Source organism: Tursiops truncatus, chromosome 13 (assembly GCF_011762595.2).
Source record: "Tursiops truncatus isolate mTurTru1 chromosome 13, mTurTru1.mat.Y, whole genome shotgun sequence".
In the NCBI taxonomy this organism is placed as follows: Eukaryota; Metazoa; Chordata; class Mammalia; order Artiodactyla; family Delphinidae; genus Tursiops; species Tursiops truncatus.
Window position 1 is genome coordinate 68,967,295 of NC_047046.1, and position 24,398 is coordinate 68,991,692.

Below are 24,398 nucleotides of genomic sequence, written 5' to 3' on the forward strand. Positions count from 1 at the left end.
GAGCTCTATATGGTACCCCAGAGATAAGGGAGAGTGCTCAAGGAAGGACAACCTTTTAAGAAGGAGCTAAGAGTTGGGGTCAGAGCTTGTAGCTGCAGTCACTTGATGGCACAGTTTACTGGTTTGTCCAGACCAGAGTCGGTTTTCAGTTACTAGGCAAGCAGGAAGCCATTCTCCAAGGTTCAGGGAAGCTGCAGGTGGTGTCTGGGTGTGGGCCTGGAGAGGGAGTGAGGATTCTTTCTGCATGCTGGACAGTGCTGGCTGGACACCTGGAGCGTAAGGGGTTTGTATTGGGAAAGTTGGGAGGGTGATCACCAGCCTGGGCCAGGTCTGTGAGGTCGCCAAGGAGAACCATACATTTTGGGACTGTGACTGGGGCAGAGAACTACCTGGTGTCTTTATACCCACCTTGTTTACTGATGGTGGAGCTGCCAGAAAGCAGCAGGTGAGCCCTGTCAGGGTGAATTTGGAGCTGAGAGACTATAAATTGATGACTGGCATGGAAACTTGTCAGGTTCTAGAAAGGTTTTGGTGGGAGAAAACATCATAAGGGAAATTTAAAAAATGCTTCACCTGTCCAACTCTGACCTCCCTGTTTTGCAATATACTATGTAGCCTGTCCAAACCAAGAACCTGGAATAAAGATAAAATAGCAAAAATGTCAGGTCATTTGGAAAACAGGCCGAGTAAGAAACCTTGGGCCAATATTTTCAAAATCTAATGAATTTGATAATTTTGTAAAAGAAAACGGATCTGAACTAGAAATCTGGGACTATTGTAAATATTCTGGAATTATATGAAAGAAGATCAGACTATCAGGGGAGTAGATTGCGTTCCTTCAATTGTGTTTCATCAAGGTGCCACATAACTTTTGAGTGTTTTTGGAAATTGAGCGTTTCCTGCAATTGGAATGCTTTGTTTTGTAGTATATTGCTTCAATTAAGCCATGATTTTTTCTGTGTCTTCCACATATTACTCTTAATTTTGCCTTTCAAGACAATCTCACATTTTGGTCTTCCTAATATTGGAACCAACAAAAATAATGCTACTTCCATCTTTCAGGCTGTTTCTAGTTTCTAAATTATTTTTTTGGACAAAGTTTTATGTTCATTATTGTCTCACTTTTTTTTGAATGCTGTCTAGCTTTCCCTGTGTTGTTTAAATGTCTATATTATACAAATGATCCAGAGCCCTACTTAACAGCAAAACTCTAGAGTATGCACTTTATTTTTCGTAGTGATACATGATTGACATATATTAGTTTCAGGTATACAACATAATGATTCGATATTTGTATATTTGATATTTGTATATAAGTGTAGTTAACATCCATCAACTGTATTTTTTCTTATTGCCACCCATAGCTAATTTTTTCCCAGCTTTGTTGAGGTATAATTGACAAAATTGTAAGATATTTAAAGTGTATGTCGTGATGATTTGATATACACATGTTGTGAAAAGATTCCTCCATCTTGTTAATGCATTCATCACCTCATATTTATCTCTCTCTATTTTGGTGAGTTGTTTTCATTTTTTAAGAAATGTGGCATCAGATGTCCAAGATGCATAGAGTAGATCATAAAGGATCTACATATTGTTCTTTGATAATTTATTATTCCATTCAGCATTCATTTATTTGGCTCTGCGTGGCGATGGAAGGAGGAGAGAGGAGTGTAAGGGTGGGAGAGATGATGACAAAGTATGGCTATCGTGAGGAACTCGATGGAAATATATAAGTGTATACAGTTACACTACCCCAGGTAAGTATTGTTTCAGAGAAATGAAGATGGAGCAACTGCTATTAAGGCACAGGCGATGGCGCAGCTAAGTGGCCGGAAGAATCAGGAATGAGTTCGCTCAGGAGGGAATGCTTGAGCTGATCTCCAAAATGAACAAATTTGCCATCAAAGAAATTGGATGGAAGGTTGTTTGCTCTAGGCAGAGAGTAAGACGTGCAAAGACTCGAGTCATTAAAAAGGTCTGATACAAAATTACTGAGTTGGAAGGGTATGTTGTGTGTTGTTAGTGGAAGAAACCAGTGCTTTAATATCGGGCAGATTTGTTTTATGATTCCACCATTTATTAGCTCTTTGTTGTAAACAAGCTCCTTGATCTTGCCTGAGGCTTTATTTAAATTTTCCCTTCCATTTGTAGTAGGTACTTGGCAGTTTTGTTTCAAGAATTAAATGGTAATGCCTCTCACGTGATTTCAGTAAACACTAGCAGCTAATAATGTTAATACACCTAGGTGGGGGGAGGCTTTGAGCTCAGCCCCTGGCATGCATTCACCAGTTACAACTCTTGAAAACTGTGCTGGAATATATTAAGAAATGCTCTTATCTCCCTCTCTTCCCACACCAAGGTATAACTCTTTCGTTTTGAGGAGAAAGAAACATCTCTCTGCATTCTGTAGGCCACCTACGTTCTTTAGACTGTAAGCATTATGATTAGGACCCCAATTCTCTTCTTCCTCTTCAGGATGCTTCAGCCCAGGGTTCCTGTTAGAGCACTGAAGTCCTTTGTGCTCCGTCTCTCCTAGTTACCATCCCCACACTCACATAATGGGAGGGTGTTTGAGCCTAGGCAATGCTTCTGCCATTGTAAAGTGGTGGCCCTTGGAAGAATACTTCACTTTGGATCTTCAGCAAGGTATAGACTTGACATCATGAGTTGGGAGTGGAGGTTCAAGGGAAGTACACTTGTTACTTATCCTTTAGACCTCTTCACCGCACATATGATTAAAGCAAGTTTAGCTGGTAGACTAAGCCAGTGGCCATAACCTCCCCAACACTCTCACTTCTAGTAGGAGAAAAGAGAAGGTGTGAGGTGGGGAACGAGTAAAAACAGAAAGGGGCAACGAGGTGAAATACGAACTTTGATAGCATCACTATTTTGAACTAACAGACCCTGCTTTGGTTAGTTTTTTCATGGATTAATAGAAGTTTCAGATTCCTAGCTGGTGACCATGCCTACAAAGTAACTTTACAAGGGGATGTTACAACATCTGTATCCTGGTTTGCATGTGACTTGTTTTCTGTATACAGTAGAATGTCAAATTTGAGGGGTTCAGTGTCAGGTCTCTACTTAGCCATGGTCACAAAGAGGAGCCCCCAAGTATGAAAGGATGAGTAAGATATAGAGGTGAGGGGTGAGGAGTAGAGGGGACATCTGCCAGGATGATTGGAAGGGTAGGAATCTTCTGTTGTCTAGTAGGGATAGAAGGGGGACTCCCCTTTGAGTCATCTTTGTAGAGTTCTGAATTGTAAAAGTAGGAGCTGATGTCTCTGTATCCCAGTTCTAGGATCTAGAAATGTCTAGATTTTATAGCACGGAGTTTTTATAGCATTCTCTGACCCATAGTCTCAGGTTCAAGTGGGAAAGTCCAAACTTTTAGCATACCTGTGTAGCAGGGGCCTTTCTGACTGTTGGAAGGCCTCACTTGGCAAGAATGACACAAATGAGGGCTTTGGTTCAGTACTTTAAACAGTATCTTGTCCAAGAATCACATATTCTGGGCTTCCCTGGTGGCACAGTGGTTAAGACTCCCCTACCAATGCAGGGGACACAGCTTCAAGCCCTGGTCTGGGAAGATCCCACATTGCCATGGAGCAACGAAGCCTGTGCACCACAACTACTGAGCCTGTGCTCCAGAGCCTGCAAGCCACAACTACTGAAGCCCATGTGCCTAGAGCCCGTGCTCCACAACAAGAGAAGCCACAGCAATGAGAAGCCCGTGCGCTGCAACAAAGAATAAGCCCCTCTCACCGCAACTAGAGAAAGCCTGCGTGCAGAAACGACCCAACGCAGCCAAAAATAAATAAATAAAATTAAAAAAAAAACAACAACCACCACATTTTCTGACCTCGAATAAAAAGAGGGCAAGTTAGGAATGCTTTTAATGTTGGCAGAGTTGAGATAAGGGGTGAAATTAGAGGTGACTAATTTCACTACTGGCTTTAAAAGTGAGCAACCAGGGCAGGACAGGAATAAAGAATGGACCTGAGGACATGGGGAGGGGGAAGGGTAAGCTAGGACGAAGTGAGAGAGTGGCATTGACATATATATACTACCAAATGTAAAATAGCTAGCTAGTGGGAAGCAGCTGCATAGCACAGGGAGATCAGCTTGGTTCTTTGTGACCACCAGAGGGGTGGGATAGGGAGGGTTGGGGAGAGATGCAAGAGGGAGGAGATATGGGGATATATGTATATGTATAGCTGGTTCACTTTGTTATGCAGCAGAAACGAACACACCATTGGAAAACAATTATACTCCAATAAAGATGTTTAAAAAATGAGCAACCACTGGTTGTACAGGAACTAGTTTATAAACAGTCTAGTAGAAGCAGTCATCCTTTTAATAAAGTTGTACTTTTTTAAATAACATTTTTTAAAAATTTATTTATTTTTGGCTGCATTGGGTCTTTGTTGCTGGATGCGGGCTTTCTCTAGTTGCGGTGAGCAGGGGCTACTCTTCGTTGCGGTGCGTGGGCTCCTTATTGCGGTGGCTTCTCTTGTTGCAGAGCACGGGCTCTAGGCGCCTGGGCTTCAGGAATTGTGGCTCGCGGGCTCTAGAGCACAGGCCTTAGCAATTGTGGCACACGGGCTTAAGCTGCTCCGCGGCATGTGGGATCTTCCCGGACCAGGGCTCGAACCCATGTCCCCTGCATTGGCAGGCGGATTCTTAACCACTGCGCCACCAGGGAAGCCCTGTTATACTTCTGCTAGCTTGATTAATTGTTGAACCTTCTTCCTTCCAGTTATATGTGACTATGTCTCAGTCCTTCCTGATTTGGGTTCAGTATCTGCTTTCCCTGGATTACTCATCTTACTCATTGTTCTCTTCCCTAGTTTACTGCAGTATCTATGTAGAAATATACCTGTAATTTATAAACATATATCATTTAAATTTTTTTAATTAATTCAGTTTTCTTTATTATAAGCTGCTATTGAAGTATGATGAAATTTTTTTAACATGAGTCTTGCATGAGAGAAATGTGGCAAAAATCTTTGAATATACATTTTATTTAAAAATCTTTTGGAGCCACAAGCAAGATTTAGGTGGAGCCATATGTAGTGTTGCTTTTGAATACAGATATGAGTATGTATACTGTGGAGTTCTCAGGGTGGGTATATCAGGATTAGCTGGGTGGTATTTCTTCCTCAACTCCATCACTGGGTTGTGATGAGGGATAATGTGTTGCAGGTGTCAGTGTCTGGAGACAAAAAGAAGTTGACAGCCTCTGTTACATTGTATGTTTTCATCCTTAAATGCTGACCAAGATATCTTCATAGTTACATATATTTCAGAAGACAAAGGTTGTGTGTGACAAGAAATGTTGGGTGTTTCTTTGTTTGTTTCCAAGGGCTAAGTGGGGACTCTGGAGTCAGACCTGTCTGTGTTCGAGGCTCTACCACATGCTAGCTATATGACCCTGGTTTAGTTAACTTCTCTACACTTTGCCTTTCTCATTTGTAAAGTGGGGCTAGTGATAGTACCTACATCAGAGGATTGTCATGAGCATTTAATGGGACAGTAAAATAGATCATAAAGGAAGCCTCGATAAATGTTAACTATTACATTATTACAATTGTTATTAGTCACTAGGTATAATGTTTCTGTGTTTCTTTTGCATTGGAGCAATAGAGTGTTGCTCATATTAACTAACTTAAGATCATTGTTATCTCTCGTGATTTATCTGTTGTCTGCTTCTTGGAGAAGTTAACTATGCCCTTCTAAACAGATATATCACTGATATAAACCATTACAGTCAATATTTGTTGAATGAATGCGCATGAGCTGTAACAGTTCTCTGGAGTTGGACTCAGCTGATTTTGTTGTTCATATCACCACTCAATAGCCTTCTGTTCTAAAATGCTGTTGGATTGGCACTAAAAATTACATATGAAGCACTTATATTGGAGAACAAACAAAAGCTGGAATGTTGAATATCTTGAATTATTATGTCAATGAAATCTTGAAAAAAATGGGAGTGTTGGGAATCCAGCAGTGTTATTTCCCCAAATAATTATATCTCTAATTCAAGTGGGTAGAGCTTGACAGTCCTAAGGGTTATTTAATCTAGCCTTAATTTTATACACATGAGGAAAACTGACTTAGCAAGGTTAAGGAACTTGTCCAAGATCATCGTCATGTAGAGCTGCGTGAATAGAATATTTTCATTTTCTTCACAAGTTCAGAGCTCCTTCCCAGCTCTTTCCCTTCTCTGACACTTATTTTAGGAGCCCATACCCACATAACACCTCTTAGTGTTAGAGTTCTTCCTGAGAACATTCTGCAGTGGGTAACGGTGGACTATGGCAGCAGTGGGAACATGTATTGAGTCTTTTTCCACAAATGTCTGAACATTAAATGTATGGCATTGATTTTGAGGTGACAAAATATTTAAAATAAATTAAGTTTTATCTGTGGGACCAGTAAGGGGATTTCCTCATCTTGTTACCAGGGTACTATAAAACATAGTTTTTCTCTTGCAAATCATTACATTATTGTCTTTGAGACAAGGGTCTATATCTTCTATGATACTGTAACAGTCTCCAGTGTCTGGTCATCTGAAAGTTGGCAATAGATAAGACACATTTGCATAATAAGAGCATTGATCAGTCTTGTTACTGGTAGACATTTCAAAGGAAGTAATCAAATAATTGCCAACTTTATCTTATTAGCTTTTTCTACCTGAATCATAGAAGGCAGATAACTTGGAGATGGGGGCCGCTGGGGAAATGTTCTTATTGAAACAAAGAAGCACTGCCTTTTCTTCTATGCCAGCATGGCATAAAGGAAGAATCCTGTTGGCTCAGGTTTTCTAACAGAAACAATATGCATATATTCTGTTTTCTGCTTAACCTTTCAACCAGTAATAAAATTACTAAAAAGTTAAAAGCACCCACCAAGGGATCTTGCTTGAAGCAATTATTATTATGATAATCTAATGGTGATTTTCTGTTTCTTTCATTAAAAAATATATTTTTGGTGGGTGATGAATATCTTACATAGATATTCTATATTACATAGATATATATCTTACATAGATATTAAGGACTTCTGCCTTCCCACCAGCACTGCCCATTTTGGAGACTAAAGTGACCATGGTTTAAATGATGTTAAATGGTGAAAGGGTGGGTTAGAAGAAGATGAAGGGGTTAAAAGTTAAGAAATATATTGCCAGTAGTACTTAGGTATGGTCTAGATAGGAAGTTCACTGTAATGGCAATAAGAAAACCTGGGTTTTAGTTACAATTCTGTTATCTTTATATAAGCAGGTCTTTTATTCCGATTTTCTAATTTGCAGAATAAGGACAATTCTATAAATGATTCAAGGTAATGGGTGAGGATGTAGTAATTTGACTTACTAGGAGGGATAATAGGTGGTTTATGAATTCAGATGTCCTTCTACCATATAAAGATAAGGGTGTTATTAAAGTAGTGAGTCTACTTGTGCTTATTAAAAAGGAAAAGCCTGACATTCATTGGACATTTACTATGTATGGGCACTGTGCTAAGTGCTTTACTTATATTAACTAGTTCAGTCCTCTCGCACCTTTATGAGGGCAACATTGTTAGCCCCATTGTAAAGATAAAGAACTTGAGGCACAGGGAGGTTAAATACCTTGCCCCAGGTCACACAGCTAATAAGTGGCAGAATTAGGATTCAAACCTTAGTGGTCTGGCTCTAGAATTTTCACTCTTAATCACACACGATAAACTTCTGCCCTGGTTATAGCCACTGGCAGGACTGATATTCATCTAGTATATACTGGTGTGACCACACCACCTATATTTCCATTGAGTCTTACAGACCACTCATTGTAAAGCACATCCCATTTTTAGAGATGTTAAAATGTTGAATTCATTCTAACAAATGCACAAGGAAAATTTAATAGGAAAAATATGTTTTATGGTACTCTGATAGCATGATGAGAAAATCACCTTGCTGGCTCCACAGATAAATTATTTTGAATATTTTATTACCTCAAAAATCAATGCCATACATTTAAATTCCAGGTCTTTGTGAGAAAAGGCTAAATTGATATGAGTCACTGATGCATCTTAGATTTGATGAGATATGTTAGGAAAGCCACAAAGTCACTCCCTATCACTTGAGCATAGATTAACCTTCAGCCTTGTCAGAGCCTGAACTGCCTGACCCAGATAGAATCTATATTTTTACCACATGGTCTGTTACTAAACTACTTACAGGCAAGTCAGAAATATGAAATAGAATGTAACTAAGTGTGTCTACCAAGTGAAACAGTGTTGGGACTCGAAGACTTAGCTCAAAATTATGGTTTCAGAGAGGGCTTGCCTTTTCTTCCTATCTCAAACACAATTATTCTTTCTGTGCTCACAAGATCTTGTACATATTTCTATCAGAACACAGCACATTTTGGGGGGAAATTATTTGCTTTCTTTTCCATTTCTCCTACTAGATTATAAGGTAATAAAAGGCTTCGTAATGTGTAGAGTGGTATACAGCCTGGAATAGAGTAGGCATTCAACCATGTTTATGGAAGGAATAAAGGTAGGAAGATAGAAAGGAAAAGAGGATGGGTGACTGTTTTGTGGATTACAGTAGTAGTTTTTAGCTTACTCAGGCCACAGCTCATCACCAGGAAAGCTGATGCAAGATGAATTTTAAATGAAGATTTAACTTTCAGGTAACAAAATTATCTAATAAGTAAACCACATAGAAAAATCACTCATTATCTAGAGGCAGGACTGATTTGGGTGATAAAAATGTTATGCTAGACTGAGCACCCACCATCAAACTCTGCAGAGAACCAATGCCATGGAAGAATCTTTTGATAAAGGGTGCTTTGCTTCTACACTAAAACTAGTTGTGTGATTTCGGGCAGGTATCGCACCTCTTCATGCCTCAGGTTCCTAATTTACAAAATGGGAATAATCATCATAGTACCTGACAGGATTGCTGTAAGAATTAAATCCCATGATGTATGGAAAGCACTTAGTACTGTGCCTGGTACTTTGTTGAAGGGAGGAAATAAATGTTAATTAGCTATTGTTATTATTATCTGTGTATGTGCCATCAGTGAGCAAAGAGTTGGGGACCAAAAGAAGTGTTTTGTTGGTCTCTAATTTGGCAATGCTTTCAACGGTTTTTTTTTTTTTCAACTGAGATTATTGTTTAAGAAACAACTTCCTTGTTTCATTTCCTTAACTTTCAGCTCTATATAAGCACTTCCTTCCTTAAGAATTATCATTCTTCTCCTCTCAGGGATCTCTCCATTTGCTAAAGCTACATCCCTCCCCCGTTTTTCTTTTTCAGTGAATTGCTTGCCCATCTATGCCAATGGACAACTTAGCGTTTGAAATGCATGAAGATGCAAAGCAGAATATTGTGTCTGGGGGGAAGATGAATACCATGTCCAGAATGGTAAGAATGTAAATGGGGACTTAAGTCTTGAGATTAGTTCCCCCCATAACCTTTATGCAGAGCTCAGGAAAGAGTCCCTCTTTAGACCAGCTCTCTTCAAGTGACCTTCTTCAGAAAGGTAGCATCTCCTGCTCTGAATATCTCCTGACTTGCCATCTCTCATAAACTCTTAACTCCTGTAGCTACTTAATGGCCCAGCTTTCTATGAATTGTTGTTCATGGCATTAATGAGTTGTTTATTGTTCAATATATTACCCTTATACAATGTTAAATTGAATATGTTGGTAAATGATTATGTTAGACAAAATGTACCATTTAAGAATTGATAATTTTTTAAATTTTTATACAGTTTTTAAAGATTACTCTCCATTTAGTTATTACAAAATATTGGCTATATTCCCTGTATTGTACAGTACATCCTTGTAGTCTATCTTACACCCAATAGTTTGTACCTCCCACTGCCCCACCCTACCTTGCCCCTCCCCCCCACACACACTGGTAACCACTAGTTTGTTCTCTATATCTGTGAGTCTGCTTCTCTTTTGTTATATTGACTAGTTTGTTGTATTTTTTAGATTCTACATATAAGTGATATCATACAGTATTTGTCTTTGTCAGACTTATTTCACTTAGCAATAATGCCCTCCAAGTCCAACCATGTTGCTACAAATGGCAAAATTTTATTCCTTTTTATGGTTGAGTAGTATTCCATTGTATATATACCACCTCTTCTTTATCCATTCATCTGTTGATGGACACTTCCATATCTTGGAAATTGTAAATAATGCTGCTGTGAACACTGGGGTGCATGTACCTCTTTGAATAAGTGTTTTTTAAAATTATTATTATGTACCTAGGAGTAGAATTGCCAGGTCATATGGTAGTTATGTCTCTAGTTTTTTTGAGAAACCTCCATACTTCCACAGTGGCTGCACCAGTTTACATTCCCACCAACCTTCCCTTTTCTCCACATCCTCACCAACATTTGTTATTTGTGTTCTTTTGAATATTTAAGAATGTTAAAGTAAGAATGTCTGTTAGAATTATTAGTGATCAAAGTTTTGCTTGCTCAGGGAGAAAGACCAGTGGAAAAGGAGTCCTGGACATCATTGCTTATAAAGGTCATTTTAGCGGTCAGAGGAGTGAGGGCAAATTGGTCCAAAGGTTAGGGTGTGTATTTTCTTGGCAGCTTTCAGTAATGTGGGTTGTAACTCAGAAATAATACTGCTGTTTATAGCATATATTTGTGATATGAAACCAGGAAATAGTAACATAGAAATACATGGAAATATTGTGACTTGGAGATGGGTGGTGACTTGGAAGCTCATTTAGGTAATACACAGGAGGAAGGGAATTTAATGAAGCTATTTAATGAAGGAGGGAGGGGGAGAGAGAGACAGAGACCTGTCAGGCCCGTTGACTACTGATATGTTGCTTATTCCCATGCATGTAGCTGTACATGTAAATGCATTTGTACATTCTGGAACCAAAAAGTTCTTAGAAAATACTATTTATAACCTCTTTGATTTTCAGGTGAAGAAACTGGTAAATAGGGGCTAACTGACTGACTTGGAATGCATTTCATATACAAACTTAACTGGGTACTTAATTTTCTAGTATTATTCTGTGCCCCAGCTCCTTGTATTTTTATTTTTATCCTTGTTTATTTGGATGTCATCTGGGTATACGGGGTGTGTGTGAGTGTGGGGCTGTGCCCCGCAGCCTGCAGTCCTTGCACTTGCCCAGCTGCTAGACTGAAGAGAGAGCCTGAGTCAGTGGCAGAGACATCAGTATTCACCGGACACGGAATCTTACAAGTCAGAGGCCGAGGTCCTGGAGTGACACCCACCATGTACAGGCAGGCAGGCAGGACAAGACAGCAATCTTCCCTGCGTAGGGGAGGAAGAGGCTATCAATTATAGGGGGCATGACATCAAAAGGGCTCCTTGGTTGCCAGGGGGACTGTGGAACACATCTCCGCACAGCTCTCTGGGTTAGCAACCAACGCAAGTGCCTGGTTTCCTGTTGATGACTGAACATACTGGAGCTGGTCTGGTCCCAGGGCTAGAACAATGGTTAGCGGAGGTGGCTGTGGGGGGCAGCGATCAGGCAGGTGGTTACTGATTAAACTTTCCACTTAGGAGGGAAGGCAGTCATGTGCATAAGTAAGCATGAGGCAGGGCTGGGGAGGGGGGCAGGGGGTGTACAGGGAGCAAGAGAGCAGCCGTCTTATGGGGCCTGACCATACTGTGAGTGTACGTATGTGTGTATTTATTTACACATGTAGTATTTTTTTTTAAAGCACATTCTCTGCATTCAAAGACCTTATTCTTTTTTTTAATTAATTAATTTATTTTTGCTGTGTTGGGTCTTCGTTTCTGTGCGAGGGCTTTCTCTAGTTGTGGCAAGTGGGGGCCACTCTTCATCGCAGTGCGCGGGCCTCTCACTATCGCGGCCTCTCTTGTTGGGGAACACAGGCTCCAGACGTGCAGCCTCAGTAGTTGTGGCTCATGGGCCTAGTCGCTCTGCGGCATGCGGGATCCTCCCAGACCAGGGCTCGAACCCGTGTCCCCTGCATTAGCAGGCAGACTCTCAACCACTGCGCCACCAGGGAAGCCCCACATGTAGTATTTTACTCAGTATGTTTATCCCACAAATGCATTTTTTTAAATAAAGAGAAAATAAACCAAATTGAGAAAGGAGGCAATATTTCTCATGCGTCAAGAGTAGAGAATAATGGCTTCATAATTTCTCCTAGGAAAAGAAGAGGCAGTGGTCACTGACGAGCATTTTCCTGGTGTGTCTCTTGGCTGCACCATTACCACTGCATCTGGAGTCCTGATTCTCTCCTTGGTTTATGTTAACAACTCTCAGCCCCATTCAGAACCTGGAGCCCAGCCTCTGCAAACAGCAATTCCCATGGTGCAAAAGGGTGTTGATCCAAAATTCAAGTTTCTTAATCATTTACCTAAATCCAACGTATGGATCACACGTATTAGGAAAAAGAATCATCTATTATAAATGGTGATTCCAGAACAAAGTTTCCATTGCTTGTTTTCTAAGCTTTGTTCTCTCTTCATTGGAAGGAAGCAGCTGCGGGCTGTTTGGAGGAAAGGAAGTGAGGGATAGAGAAGGGGGAAATTTGGGTGGATATTGGCTCCAGGCAAAATTTTTCTTTAGTAGATAGTTCTATGTTTGGCTGGAGGGGAGAAGTGCAGGACAGCCCTGTTCTCTTGCCAAGACAGGTGTTCTTTTCTATGTCAAACAGAGACTGATAGCACTGCATGTACCACGTTGTCTCCCGGAGTCTTGCAGACCTATTCTTTCTCTTCCTTTTGGGGCCTCCAGTACTCGCCACACCACCTTGCCTTTTCCCTTGTGCTTCCCACTTACCCCATAGGCCATGGTGGCCTCACGTTCCTCAGGAGGTGGCCTCCATGCTGCTGATTTGCTTATGGCTTTTCAGGTGTTTGAGTTCCCCGGTGGTGCAATCCAGTGGGCCTGGTACAGGAACAATGCCGAAGACTATCTCAGCATTGAAGAAGACGCCTTTGGCAGCAGCTTGAACAGTCAGAGCTCACAGATGACTCTGGGGACCCTGAGAATAAAAAGCAACGGCCTCCGAACACGGCTGTCTTGTACAGGTATCACCAGTTTGCCCACGTTCTGCCCTTAAGCATTTGTGCTGTGTGTCCTCAGGCTATTATTTAAGTTGTTGCAAAACGTACTTAAATAAGTGGTAGACCACATCCAGGCTTTGGCTGTGTACTCAATTAGATTAGTTATCAGTGCCTTGAAGCATTAACCTGTTTGTTTTAATTATTCTTGGCATCACTTTGAACTTCTTTCTTCAGTATGAGATCATTTTTCATACATTGTTAAGCTAAGATCACTGTTCCATCTTTTTTTATATATAAATTAATTAATTAATTAATTTTATTTATTTATTTTTGGCTGTGTTGGATCTTCGTTGCTGTGCGCAGGCTTTCTCTAGTTGCGGCGAGCAGGGGCTACTCTTCGTTGTGGTGCACGGGCTTCTCATAACGGTAGCTTCTCTTGTTGCGGAGCATGGGCTCTAGGCGCATGGGCTTCAGTAGTTGTGGCTCTTGGGCTCTAGAGCGCAGGCTCAGTAGTTGTGCACGGGCTTAGTTGCTCTGTGGCCTGTGGGATCTTCCTGGACCGGGGATTGAACCCGTGTCCCCTGCATTGGCAGGCGGATTCTTAACCACTGTGCCACCAGGGAAATCCCCACTGTTCCATCCTTTGAGCCAAAGCTAAAACTAGTAGCTTGATCTAATGATCAAAGAAACTACAGCTTCCCTCTAAGGAATAAAGCAGTGACTGTAATAACAAACTGGTTTGCTGATGTTCAGCCTGGAGTCTCTGAGATCAGCCAGTTGGATGCCCTTTTGTGGTTTAGACCTTTCAGAATTTTTTGGAAGTGAAATTAGTGTGCTTACTTGAATTTCAAATAAGTCATTAATTCTGAAATGTATTTATGGCTTCTGTATTCCAGACCCTGGGGAAGCTGAAGTGACTAAGCTCTCATAGAACTTTCAGAGTTTGGTCTTACCCTGATGATCTTATTAATAGATCAGCCAGTTTTTTGTGTGTGACATATTTCTGTTGTTGTTAATAAAACTCCTTTTTTATACTTGGACAATTCACTTGATTTTAGAATTTACAGCAAGAAGAGAGATTAGAGCTTTATCTATATGAGAGGAAACCCTTCTTAGAAGAATACCTGGACACACAGTAAAGCACTATGTTATTACTATTATTATTATCAAAATTATATGCAGACTTTTTCTTATCTGGAAAATACATACGTCTCTGTATGCATACACACACAAACACACGCAAGCACACACATGCATGTGCGTACACATGTGCCTGCAGTCTTTTCAGACTATCAAACTAGCATGAACTTAGAGCTTTAAATGCTCAGTGGGGGTGGTATTGCCCAAAAGGGGGCAAAAACTGGTTGTTAGCAGGGTAAAAGTATTACTCTTTTTATGCATAAAGCATAGATGTACATGTAGTACATGAGCAGTATGTGTATACAGTATACAGATCTATAGTACCTCTGTATAATGTGTTAACATTATAGTACCTATGTATAATGTGTTAACATTTCATAGGGTGGTGATTAGAAAAAAAAGTCTAACATGGTACCTTAGAAGGGAGGTAATGAAAAAAGGTTGAGGAGCGTTGCTCTAAAGTAGTGTTGGATGAGCTCTTCCGTTTATGTTTCAGGGGACAGCGTGGATTGGGGCGGTTGATGGTGCTGTCGTTACCACGTACAGTGTTACAGCTGGCCAGGTGAACTTCTTCCCTAAAAACACAGTACACTGGATAGAGAATGTGGGGAGTGAAGACTGCTTTTCTTGCTCTTCTTTTCTACACATCATGAACTTCAAACCCTGGAAGCTGATGATGTAATTTTTTCTATACCTGAGGGCATTGCTTCCAGGTCACTTGAGGTCTGTACCACTGCTGAGAGCAAATCCCATGAGGGTACAAAGAGGGCACGAATATTCGGGTTTCTAAGGTAGCAGTCAACAAAGTGACATTGGGGTAATGGGCTCAAGAGCATTGAAGTTGAATTGCTCTTTATTTTCCCTTACGAAGGCCTGCTGTAGGAGCTACTGTATAGTGAATTGGTAGAAAGGTTACGATATAGTTAATAAAAATTACTATAATTTTCATCTCTGAAAAGCCATTTGCTCATCCAGGGATAACTTCGCTACAGATAATGTAATTGTGTTTTCCGAATCTAATGCAGAGGTTCCCACAGTTTTCCTGAGGAACGGCTGCTTTTCTCTTTCTGATCTCTTTCAGTAGTTATACTATCACTGGAGGGATTGCTGATAATGCTGGGTATAGAGGGTCAGATGTGGATGCTGACAGTGCAAATGGGTGATCAGAATTGGTGATGGCCCGTGAGTGGTACCTGGAAGGGGTTTTGTGGTAAATTTAGGAATCTAAATAATAAGATTTTGAGATATATCTTGCAGCAGATCCTGCTCTAATGTTATAGGGAGAAGTAGAAGAAATGAGTCATTAGTGAGAGTGTTGGTAAGCATGGGAACCAGTGTATATTTTTGCAGGCGTTTATATTGACCATAAAATACTAATGCCCATACATTGAATGCTTGGAAGATTTTCATAAAGATCACAAGTCTTGGGCTAATCGAGGTCAGCTTTTTTGACTGGGCCACTGAAAACCACACTGGTGCCAGTGCTGCCCTATCCTCAGCTACCGCCCCTTCTATTGTTAAAATTTGTAGAATGTTTCACAAATACCTTATATGGTCTCTTATGTGTTTCAGCCTGAAGGTGGAATTAGTTTCATTAGAACATTCCATAAGCAAAAAGAGGATGAGGGGGTCAGTCTTCCTCCCAGCTTGGCAGAACTGGTTGTCAATGCTGATTACTCACAGTCTCCAGATAGCCTTGTGTGGAGATAATTGTATGACCTGAAAGGTATAGTGTGTTATTTTGTGAAGCCTTTTTAGTTAAGTATTTATATATATGATTATATAGGTGTATTGGATTGAGATGTAATGTGTTTTTTACAGTGGGTCACAGTCAAGAGAAGTTTGAAAAGACACATTTCTCAACAGAGTAGGAAATGTGAGAAAAGGCCTGGAAACAAAAGAAAATGTGGAAAAAAAATTCAGAGTGTGAGGGGGGTGTGCTGGGGCTGGGGGATGCTGTAGGAGAAGAGGCTTATGAGAGAGGAGAGGCCAATCATGTAGCAATTAAGGGGCTTTAAATAGGAGAGTGACACAATGAGGTTTTTAATTATTTTATTTTATTGAGGTATAATTGACATACAACACTATGTTAGTTTCAGGTATACAACACAATGATTCAATATTTGTATATATTGTGAAATGATCACCACAATAAGTCTAGTTAACATCCGTCACTATACATAGTTACAGAGTTTCTCCTTGTCACAGGAACTTACAAGATCTTAGCAACTTTAAAGTATGCAATACAGCATTACTAACTATAGCCGCCTTGCTCCACATTACATGCCCATGATGTGTTTATTTTGTAACTGGAAGTTTGTGTCTCTTGACTTCCTTCAACCATTTCACCCACCCCCACCCCCACCACTGGCAGCTACCACTCTGTTCTCTGTATCTGTGCGCTTGGGCGCTTAGGTTGTTTCCGTATCTTGGCTATTGTAAATAATGCTGCAATGAACATGGGGTGCATATATCTTTTTGAGTTGGTGTTAGTTTTGTTTTTTCAAGTGATGACCAATCCATCTGGATTGTGGAGAATAATTGGAAGTGGCCAGGTGAGAGGCAGGGTGATGAGTCAGGGGGCTCCTGCAGTCCCTCCAGTAGGGGATGATGGTGGCCTGCACTATGTGAGAGGGAAGGAATTGTTGAGAAGCCGAGAATTTAGAGACGCAGGACTGACAGGGCTTCGTTGACGGATTGAGGGGAGAGGTAGGGATTGGTATTTAGGATGACTCTCACGTTTTCCAGCCAGGTCCCCTGACTTGAATGTCTGTCTTAAAGAGGTCACTCTATGTTAGAAATTTCAAGAGAGTTTGGGAAGTTAGGATAGTATCTGACAGTATCAGATCAATATCTTGGGGGAACATAGGATGTGGTATTGGCAATTCCTACCACATAAACGTTCTGTGACTATAGAAGGGCTATGTACCTTACTAGAACTGCATTTGACACTCCTTTTGTAGTACCATTTTGAAGTAGTTTTATCTTATTTTGTTTTTTAAACTTCATCTGATTCAGGTTCAAAAGAATATCAATTTCCAGGAGGAATAATACAATTGGCACAATATTGGAAAAACAGAAGTGAACTAAGCAACAATGAAAAAATTTTTGGTGAATTCCTGAATCAGGTAATTGAGAAAAATGTTTTGAAATTATTAAAATATTATTTATTTAATTATTATTAAAATGGATGAAATATGAGATTTAGATTGGATTCATCATTTTTCTAGACAAAGGAAAAGGAAAGAGCTAGTCAAACACTGGTTGATCTGATCAATGCAAACTATTGATTGAGGCCTCATTGTGAATTTGGGAGCTTAACTTCTTGGCGTGGGTGGTTACATTAACAAAGAGACTGGATGCTCGTGAGATTTCTCTTTTCATTTTCATTTGTTTTAAATGCTCAACTGGCTGTATTGCTTAATGACTAAGAGCACAGCTGTGGCATCAAATTCCCTGATTCAAATCCCAGTTCTGCCACTGGGTGACCCTAGTATACTCAACCAACCTAGAATTTAATTTCATCTCATAAGGTTGGTGGCAACCTTATAAGATTATTATAAAGGACAAGTGACATAATAAATGTAAAGAACATAAAAAATTGCATGTTCTCAGTGAGGGCTTCATAAATATTAGTTATTATTATGATTATATGAATTGTTAAGTTGCTGAGTTGAATGTTGGCTAAATAACTGGATTTCATTTTTCTTTTTCTTTCTCAAGCACAAAAATGCCCTCACTTTGAGTACACTCAAGATTTATAACAATGGATTAAGACAGCCACATTTTCATTTTAATGCAAATGAAATGGGATATGTAATAAGTGGATGTGCAAAGGTACTTCCTCTGTGAACAGGTTTTTTTTGAACTTTCCTTTTCAGTGCAGAAAGAAGCAAACAGGAGGTATTTCTTTGTTTTGGTTCAGTTGTTGGTAACATAATAGGACTCTGTGCCAATGGCTTTCTGGGCCATTTCCACAGAGGATACCACGCAGGTCCTGCTAGGTAACTTCCAAGTTTGCTCTTAGCATGAGAAGGGGCTAAGAACATTTCAGAACTGATAAAGAGGTTTATCACTGATGGTGAGGGGCTGGAATACCTGCTTACATGTTCAGAGTTTTGCATTCTCAGGTAATGCAAGCATTTAATGTGCTCTACTTTGGGGACTGTGAAATTGGCTGTTTGCCTCTCAGTGTAAGATGAGTGGGGGGGTGGGGAGATGTGGAGCGCCAGCAGGGTGGCCACATATCCCCATTTATCCAGGATCCTTCTGACGCATACTTGTCATCTTGGTGAAGTTATTAACATCACCCCCTTTGATTCTTCGGAAAAACCACACGAAGTAGCATGTTACTACAGGGCTCCTGGGGAGATCTACAGGTAAAATGGGCTTCTCTAGCTTGTACCTGAATCAGTCTTGACAGAAAGAATCAGAACAGACTGAAATTCACCTTTTATGTCACCCATAGCAAAAGTTTTATGTTTTTAGAAGTGAAAGCTTTAATAAATTGGAAAAGGGCATTGTCATCTTCCACAGATTTAATTTCAAGGATCGGAGTTTATTGTTGGTGTGCTTCGTGCTCATCTGTGTGCGTTTGTGCGCACATTCAGTCTCGAACTCTTTTTTAAAAGACCGTTAGGATGCTGCTCTCCCAGAAGGCTGAATTTTCCCAAGCAAGTAGAAAGGCGGGCGTAGAGGTGGTAAAACACTGCAATTTAAGTCCTCTGCCTAATTAGGGAATGTCACTGATAACCCTTAATTAGAACATGGTGATTAATGCTCTTTTTGCATGATGTTCTACACTACTGAATTCACTAATGCATTTTGAGGGACATTTACTTTAAATAGAGCATCTTTTAATTTTTGTGGGATTTTGTCTCAGAAACAGGAGAGTTAATGTGCAGGATTGCCTCTTTTCTGCTATTTACCCTCTCTGCGAAGTCCCTTTATAACCATATGCTTTTATCCATCTGTTCTTCACTATGAATACTTAGCCTTAATGAATATTTGATTTTATTTGCTTAACTTCAGCATAGTTTTTTTTTTTTTTTTTTTTTTTTGCGGTACGCGGGCCTCTCACTGCTGTGGCCTCTCCCATTGCGGAGCACAGGCTCCGGACGCACAGACTCAGCGGCCATGGCTCACGGGCCTAGCCGCTCCGCGGCATGTGGGATCTTCCCAGACTGGGGCACGAACCCGTGTCCCCTGCATCGGCAGGCGGACTCTCAACCACTGCGCCACCAGGAAAGCCCTCAGCATAGTTTTTTCCCCGCCTTAGGTGGGCATTATCAATGCTCAGTGTACCATAGAGTTCAGCGTTCACATTGGAGATGTGATATTTTTCCCCACTGGAACCAGCATTACGTTAAGAGTACATGCGATAAGGAATTGCTTCTCGTTCTTGCCTTCAGCACTGGAGACCAGGTGAGAATAAGCCAGTTTAAAAGAGATTGCTGAGTGCCAGTGATGTGCAGAATACTCTGCTAAGCAATGTTTCTGCATCATAGGGGGCCCTCAGTATATGTGTGTTGAATAAATGATTGAACTGGCTGAACGAATGTGTGAAGAGAAGAATCAAATAATCTTTTCATTCAGTTATAAAGAGATCCAATACATCACATTCCCTCTTAATTCCCCCAATTCTCAACCAGCTGAGAAAAAAGACCAAAGAGCAGTATATAGAGATCCAGGAAATCATTTCTATTACTAATCAAGCAGGTATTTAAGAGAATATGATTAATATCTGTGGGCAAGTGGGTTTCCCAATATCTATCTCCAGAATTGGGCTGGCCTTCCGACATTGAGGTGGGCCCTTGTACTACCTTACATCGTAGAGAAGCAGAGCATGATTTTTGAAGCTTTGCCAGTTCCCAGACAGAGAGGGAGAAGCTGAAGTGAGCATGGCTAGTTTATTCTTCTGGAATTTACTTGGCAGAGAGAGGAAAAGAAGAGTCTCTTGTGTACGAAAAGAGACTTTAGGAGACGTGAAGTAACATTGAGTATGATTGAGCAGTGCTACCAAGAAGGAGTAGCATTCCTTCCCATCATTCTTTGTTTTAAGCAAATCTGATATATCATGATCTGCAGTATAAAACATACATTAAGAGGAATTGTTTATTGTATTACATAGTTGTTTGCTTTTAAAAATTCACCCCAGTGTTCCTTAATTAGATGAATAAATGTGTTTGAAAAACAAGAATAAATAGTGGAATTTAGATTTTTGAACAGTCCTTAGGACTAGGTTCCCTGCTGAGACTGGGTGAGAATTATAAGAGTCTGGGTATTCCTGGGGCAAATCCAGGAACAGACAGACATTCCTCTTGGCCATGGTTCTTCCTACATGGAGACCCAACAAGATCTCCAGGGGAGAGCACAGCATGAATTCAGCAATATCATCTACAGAACCTACGCCATCCTGCTCAGTGGTGCTTATTTCCCATGATGACACGTTCCTTCTTTGAGGGACACTGGAAAATTCCAGCATCTGCTTCTCTGGGTCTCTAAACCTTCCTGGGGTTGCCTGGGATGAGGTTTGTGAAGAGCTCTGTGAGGAGGAGATGCAATGGAAAGCTAGCTGTAGACTCTCGGGGGGAAGAGGATTCCAGTGTCCCCTGCTTTTGGTGTGGGGCTCACCACTACTGCCACCCCCTTGGTCATCATTCTCTGCAGCTGTTATAAGAACAAATCATGAAGCAAAACGAAATCCAATCAAATATAAATAGGAAAAGAAGGGAAAAACTCATTAAAACAGCAAGTTAGAGTTAAAAAAATTAAGATCAAGAAAAGGGAATTTTAAAAATTAATTAAAGACTAATGTGACGTGAAAGGCTAATACCAACAAATTAAAACTTAAAAATATGAAAGAAGGATAAAAATAACAATTGAAAATTATTAAATACAAGTTAAGAATTAAAGAATATAAATCTTTTGAAAAGAGAATAGAAGTAGAGGGTTTCTTTCTTTTTTTTTTTTTTTAATGAAAAGAAGCAATTTAAGGGAGTGATCCACAGCAGGGAAGGAAAAAATGAATCAGAATTTTGGGTAGAAGGAATTTTTTTTACATCTACCCCCACCGCCAAGAATGTCTGATATGCATCTTGAGGGAGCATAACCCCAACTAACCCATTAGAAGGGGTATTAGGGGTGTTTCTAACGGGGATTTATTTTGCATAGGGGTATGAAGGGAAAGAGAAAGGAGGAAGAATAAGAGAGAGGCTGAGAGACAGAAACACATGCCTAGAAAGAAACACAGAATGAGACATAGGGACACAGAGAGAGACATACATGCCCAGAGACACACAGAGATAGAGACATACAGAGAGAGAGAGAGACAGACAGAGATCTACAAAGAGAATGACACAAACACAGAGAAAAAGAGAGAAACAACACAGATACACAAAAAGAAGGAGACATACAGACATAGACACAGAGAGGGACAGAGACCCGTAAAGAGACAGAGACACAGAAGGAGAGACACACAGATACACACATACCCAGACACAGACCTATACACAGAGGGGCAGGGAAAGGCAGACATACCTAGAGACACACACGCACAAAGAGTTAGGAGAGAGATTCAGAGACAGATAAGCTCAGAGACACACACAGACACAGAGAGAGACAGAAACACAGAGACACAGAGAGACCCACATACATGCAGAAATTGAGAGGCTGGCTGAGAAAGAGAGGTAGCGTCAAGGGGGAGGGGTACAGAAAGGACAGTAAGATCGTGATAGAGAGAGGGCACAAGGACAGACAGAGTCAGAGCCAGCCAACTGGACAGCCAGGCCAGTTAAGCAGAGGTGAACTACTGTCTCTGGCTGTGCAGGAGGAGGACTACTTACCTGGCAGCCAGGTAGCCTCCATCAGGTGCCTGTGGGCATGGAGCTCTGAGGGGCCCTTTTGCCACTAGTCCCTGCTTACAAGTAGACAAAAGGTCCTGCTCCCTCTTTAAAGAGAACTACCTCCCCGTGGGATGGAGGTCCCTTCTAAAGAAAGCTTCAGGGCTTCCCTGGTGGTGCAGTGGTTGCGGGTCCGCCTACCGATGCAGGGGACACGGGTTCGTGCCCCGGTCCGGGAAGATCCCACATGCCCCGGAGCGGCTGGGCCCGTGAGCCATGGCCGCTGAGCCTGCGCGTCCGGAGCCTGTGCTCCGCAACGGGAGAGGCCACAACAGTGAGAGGCCCGCGTACCGCAAAAAAATAAAAAATAAATAAAAAAAGCTTCAGATGCCTCAGCATCTCTAGCTATCAGTCAGATTTTCCTTATTCCCAGAGTCGAAATGGTGAGCTCCCCATGGCAAGAGAAGACAAGTGTACAAGGGGACCGTTCGCAGGATTTCATAGCTCCTAATGTTACACAGCTATACCTACAGTCTTGAAAATGCCTTGATGGCTGTAAGATCTTTGTAGAAACCTGAGTAATTTGGTGCTGATACATCTTCTTTTTGTTTCCACTGTCAGTTGCAAACCCTTGACATGGACGATTATCTTCAGGCCACAGCAGACCACATCCTGGCCCAGCTTTTCTTCAAGCAAAGTGAGTTTAAGAAGATCCCCAAATTCAAGGAGGACCAGGCAATCAACCTGCCTTAGATTTGCTGATGAGTTCATATCTATTCTTTGCTCTTCATATGTTATTCTTGCTGTTTTTAAAGAAGGTCCACTTGGCTAATGAGCTTGGAGCTCTTTACAGAGTGATATTGGGAAAGCAGGTGTGAAGCAGCCCTGTGGGCTCATTTAGCTGATAAGATCATCGTCAATTCATGCTAAGAGAACATTTCAGTGTACTCTGTGCAGATTATCTATGGAGGGGATCTGATAAATTAAATTAATATATTTTTGTATGGATTTTAGTCACGTGTATATATTTGTTTATTTTCCTTTTGTTACTTCAAATTTATTACTCCAGAGGAAAATCCGTTTTTTTTTGCACATCACTGAAACTTAGTGCTGTGCTTGTATTTTGGTTATATTCATCACTGTGGAAGGAAGTAGGGAGATCAGCTTATGTATGTTGTACATACGGAGGCACTGGAACCCGGGTACATCTAACTTTGTCTGGAGAGTTTAGTATAAAACCTTAGGTTAGCCATTCTCAACCCTTTTGTTGACATGAAGATACTTTTTATAAAGCCCGAAATTTCAAGGACTCAGTCATACGAGTAGTTGAATATTTATTGTATATTAGCTGAGAAAATACTTAATGACAAGCTAATTATGAATTCAATACTTTCTTTGAATGTGTTTGGATTTTATTAATCACATCATGAACTATTTACATTTGAGGAATAGTCATCCCTATGGTTGAGAAGCATGTGTTTTATTTAGTCTATTGGCTGGGTGTGTATATGAATTTGAGGACTACTTGTCATCACTTGAAAACTGGTAGAGGCTAGTGGTCTCTAAGTTGGGGGTCATTGTCTTAAGTAGAAAAGAATTTGTTCAGATCTAATCTGTGCTTCATTTTTGTTTACAATTTATTTTAATAGGTATTTGGTACCCCTGCATTTTGCTTGGGTATCACCATCAGTTCTGGGCTACCCTATATAAAATCCAGTCAGTACAGACACTTTTTAATGCCTTGAACCGCCACCCTCTTTCGGTTATATTTCCCTGACACATAATGGAATTTTTAGATATCTTAGGATGTTTGCTCTTAACCTAAAAATAAATCTGTATGTATTTCTCTCTCTCTCTGTCTCTCTCTCTCTTCTAGATAACTAGCTCTGTTGACTATATAGAAGACAATGAGAATTAGGAATGACTCACTTTTGGTGTGGGGAAGTAGCCATCTACATAACGTACATAATCAGGTCATAAAAGGCCTGTCATCCCTTGAAACCACCTTACTGTGTATTTACCTCATTGCCATTTTCCAGGAGAGCCAGCTGAGATCAGAGCTTGGTAGCAAAAGGAATTTTGTGGTGGTGGTATAGTTCTGAAGAGACCTTGTAGGGAATGCGTCCCCATCCAGGAGGAAGAACATGATGCAGGGAACAGCACAGGACAATAGGTATATGAAAGGTGGATGTCCAGATAGAGGGGAATTGGTCATAAAAGGAAATGGCAATGTGTGTCAACATATTTTGTTTGCAAATTTTGTTTTACTTTGGAAATTTTTTAATATACTATGAACTGGTTCATAATCCCTTTTCTTGTATCAGGAAGTGTTATATTAGATTAGTATGTGGTCATTTAATAAAGATTTTGTGTATCTTTGCA

General features: G+C 40.6%; 1 protein-coding gene across 1 annotated transcript; it reads left to right on the top strand.

Annotated features, from left to right (window-relative positions):
* Nucleotides 1–9,331: 9,331 nt before the first annotated feature.
* On the top strand, nt 9,332–24,398 carry LOC117307703 (uncharacterized). Its single transcript, XM_073790743.1, is given in 12 exon segments — nt 9,332–9,415; nt 12,174–12,222; nt 12,225–12,394; nt 12,882–13,059; nt 14,652–14,795; nt 14,798–14,898; nt 15,748–15,901; nt 17,194–17,303; nt 17,899–18,012; nt 19,454–19,526; nt 19,529–19,599; nt 22,638–24,398. Coding segments are annotated over 12 exon segments (1,380 nt in total). The 3' UTR covers nt 22,770–24,398.